At 37.2% G+C, this 4282-nt stretch overlaps 1 protein-coding gene across 1 annotated transcript; it reads right to left on the minus strand.

Annotated features, from left to right (window-relative positions):
* Positions 1-200: 200 nt before the first annotated feature.
* Positions 201-3760, minus strand: LOC130839145 (zinc finger protein 260-like). Its single transcript, XM_057713046.1, has 3 exons — positions 3725-3760; positions 2012-2885; positions 201-1759 (listed from the first exon to the last, which is right to left on the minus strand). The coding sequence occupies exons 2-3, from the start codon at positions 2878-2880 to the stop codon at positions 838-840; spliced, it is 1791 nt and encodes a 596-aa protein (XP_057569029.1). The 5' UTR covers positions 2881-2885; positions 3725-3760; the 3' UTR covers positions 201-837.
* Positions 3761-4282: the final 522 nt, after the last annotated feature.

Raw genomic sequence — 4282 nt, forward strand, 5'->3', positions numbered from 1 at the left:
GGACCTTTCTTAATTTACTTCCACTATACAATATATTCAAACATGAAACAAAGTGTCCTTTGGCATGCTAAAGTTATCTGCTCTTCATAACTGACTACTTTGTGTTACATTTTCTTTTTTCTTTTATTTTTTCTTTTTAGGCTCTTTATTGGAGTATAATTGCTTTGCACTGTTGTGCCAGTTTTTCTGCTGTACAACAAAGTAAATCAGCTGTATTTATACATTTTCTATAAATACATGGTAATGTGACACAATCTGAATTTTTATTATAAAGTTACTTATATGTAAATAACCTTTCCCACCATCATTACACTACTAATTTTCCTTAATAAATATTATCTGATACACAATAAGTTTGGACTTCATGCCAGAGGCATCCCTATCACAAGTCTTCAGTCATCGATATTCTTTGGTATGAAAACTCATTTGTTTGGAAGGTATTCAAGAATTCAGAATATTTGTGAGATTTTGTCCACAGTGAAAACTGACTACTTTATGATAGCCTATCAAAAACACATGCTGTACCCAAAGGTTTCATTCTGTGTGACACATACTGGGATCTCTCTTATCAAGAAAAGATCTCAACTTTTCATTCATATTGACTTTTTCTCATGAAATATGAGGCTACATTGAGAGTAGATAATTTTCCTATATTCACTACATTTAAAAGACTTCTGGGTAAGTTTTGTGAAACTTACAAAGGCCAAAATTCATGGAAAAGTATCCTAACTTTGTTTGCATTCATAGAGTGACTCTTGTGTGAATCTTCTTATATTCTGTGACATGTGGCATCTCACTAAAGTCTTCCCAGTGCTCACTGTGCTCCTGGGATTTCCTTCATGTATGAATTTCCTCATGTGAAGTGAGAAAAAACTTGACAGAGAAAGTTTTCCCACACTTACCACATTGATAAGGCTTCTGCCCTGCATGACTTCTCTGATGGACACCGGGGTATGATTTCTCAAAAAAAGCTTTCCCACATTGAGTGCACTGATACGGTTTCTCTCCTGTGTGACGTCTCTGATGTCTAATGAGCTGTGACTTCTGGTTGAAGATTTGACCGCATGGAATGCATCCATAGGGTTTCTCTCCAGTATGGCATCGCTGATGGATAATAAGATGGCTTTTTTGGCGGAAAGCCTTCCCACATTCATTGCATCCATGGGGTTTCTCTCCTGTATGAATCAGCTGATGTCTACTGAGCATTGCCATACTGCTAAAGGCTTTTTGGCATTCAAGACATACAAAGGGTTTCTCTCCTGTATGTGTCCTCTGATGGACAATGAGCATTGCCTTTCGTATGAAAGCTTTTCCACATTCACTGCATTCATAGGGTCTCTCTCCTGTATGAGTCCTCCGATGGACAATGAGATGGGACTTGTCTATAAAAGCTTTTCCACATGCACTGCATTCATAAGGTTTCTCTCCAGTATGAATCCTCTGATGGGTTATGAGGGATGACTTTTTATTAAAGGCTTTCCTACATTCCTTGCATTCATAAGGCTTCTCTCCTGTATGAGTTCTTCTATGAACAATAAGCTGTGACTTGTCTATGAAAGCTTTCCCACATTCACTGCATTCATAAGGCTTCTCTCCCGTATGAATTCTCTGATGGGTTATGAAGTGTGACTTTTTATTAAAGGCTTTCCCACATTCCTTGCATTCATAAGGTTTCTCTCCTGTATGAGTTCTTCTATGAGCAATAAGCTGTGACTTGTCTATAAAAGCTTTCCCACATTCACTACATTCATAAGGCTTCACACTTGTATGGATTCTCTGATGTGTAATGAAATGTGACTTTTTACTAAAGGCTTTCCCACATTCCTTGCATTCATAAACTGTTCTTCCTGTATGAGTTCTCTGATGTAGAATGAACTGTGATGTTTGTACAACAGCTTTTCCACATTCACTGCATTCACAAGATTTCTCTCTGATATGAATTTGCTGATGTGCTATGAGGTGTGAGTTTTTATTGAAGGCTTTTCCACATTCCCTGCATTCACGTGATTTTTCTCCTGTGTGAATTCGCTGGTGAACAACAAGCTGAGACTTATTACAGAAGGCCTTTCCACATTCTTTACATCCATAGGGTTTCTCTCCTGTGTGGATTCTTTGATGGATAATCAGGTTTGACTTTTGCATAAAACCTTTCCTACAATCACTACACTCAAAAGGTTTCTTTCCTGTATGTGTTCTGCAATGTAATCTGAGCTTTGTCTTTTCCCTGTAAGCTTTTCCACATTCTTTGCATTCATAGGGTTTCTCTCCTGTATGAGTCCTATGGTGTAGAATGAGATGATATTTTGTTCTAAAGGACTTCTGACACTCAATACATTCATATGGTTTCTCTCCTGTATGAGTTCTCTGGTGCAGAGTGAGATGACATTTTGTACTGAAACCTTTCTGACATTCACTGCATCTGTATGGCTTCTCTCCTGTATGGGTTCTCTGGTGTATTATGAGCTTTGACTTATACCTGAAGGATTTGGGACATTCACTGCATTCGTAAGGCTTCCCTTCTGTGTGAATTCCGTGATGTCTTTTAAGATTTGTTACTGTGCTGAAAGACCTCACACATAAATTATGTTCATAGTACTGGGCTTGAGTGTGGGAGGTTTCATGTGGAGTATGGAAAAATGACTTCCCATGACCATTCAATTCATCAGAGTTAGTTTCTGCATAGCTTTTACTCTGAAAACTTGAATCTGAATTTTGTTTCAAACTTATTCCTCTTGAGACACATTTATGGGGTCCTTCTATAAATGAAACAAAGTTTTTGTTCACAGGAAATATTTTTCCCAGTGCATTGTTTTCATGATCTCTCTCCACAGGTCCATCCTTCCTGTTATCTTCCTGATGCCAACCATAAACCTGCCACATTACTTCTAGAAAAAAAAATTGATGAATACTACCATTATCATGAAATGGAGAGGGATGAGATCTCAAGTCAATATCCAAAGAGATACGGAAAGTGGTACAGCAGGGGCACAATGTAAGTATGAGGCACCCAATAAAAGAAACGGTAATAAGTAACAAACTGAAGGACATGGGTGTCATCAAACACTGGAACAAATCTATGAATATTTGAAAGCAAAATAGAAGAGGTATATGAATATGGATAAAAGGTTGTATATGAATATGGTTAAGAGGTTGGTTGTGTCTAATGAGCTACAGTAGAAGAACAACTAAGTGAAAAAGGAAAGACCAAATGGAATAGGCAAAGATCTGACCCAGGGTAGATACAAGGAGGTAGGTATGTCTCCTCCTAGGTGGCTAGCAAAAGAGAGTCATATATGGAAAGGTAATAAGAGAAATAGGAAACATTCATACTAAAGACTTCTTATCACTCAAAGCCACTTCTAAGGGTTCAGAGACTATGAGAAAAAAAATTAAAATGCAAGAAAGGATAAATTAGGAGTTTGGGATTAATAGATACACACTATTATATATAAAATACATAAACAACAAGGACCTACTGTATAGCACAGGGAACTATATTCAATATCTTGTAATAACCTATAATCGAAAAGAATCGGAAACAGAATATACATATACACACACATAATGTCATCACTTTGCTGTACATCTGAAATTAATGTAACATTGTAAATTAACTATACTTCAATTAAAAATATATGTTAAAATAACAAAGTTCCCAACTCAACAATGACCAACTGTTTGTTACTTTGCTTCCACAAACTCCCACTGCATTTGTTTCACTCACCTGGACCACACTGACTTGGGAATTCCCTCTCTACTATTCCTTGTTCTTTTCCTTTCTCCAAGTGCATCACTGCTTCTGGTTTGGTAACTTGATAACCTGTCAAGGTGGGTAATCACAGAGAACCTGAGCAGTATTAGGTCCTGTGAGGAAAAGTTCTGTTTCAGGGAATGTATAGCTTAAATCTCAGCAAAACTGAAACTTTTCACTTGGAAAATGAAATTAAGTACAGTCACTGTATGATACTACACATAAACAAAATAAGCTCTGTTACTACCTATACTAGTCCAAGTCCAAAATCATTGAGGATATCAGAGTACCCATAAATTGTAGCGATGGAAAAAAGATAGGCAATAAATGGGCTTATGCTGAGATATATAGGAAAGTGTCTTTACCCAATGACATCAGGTTGCTATAATTTTCCAACATCACATCCCAGTAGAGGTTCTTCTGAACAGTGTCCAGGAGCTGCCACTCTCCCCAGGTGAAATCCACAGCCACATCATTGAATGACAATAAGCCCTGTTGTAACATAATCCTTTTTAATCTGGAGTTAATATA

This window comes from Hippopotamus amphibius, chromosome 16 (assembly GCF_030028045.1).
Source record: "Hippopotamus amphibius kiboko isolate mHipAmp2 chromosome 16, mHipAmp2.hap2, whole genome shotgun sequence".
Classification (NCBI taxonomy): domain Eukaryota; kingdom Metazoa; phylum Chordata; class Mammalia; order Artiodactyla; family Hippopotamidae; genus Hippopotamus; species Hippopotamus amphibius.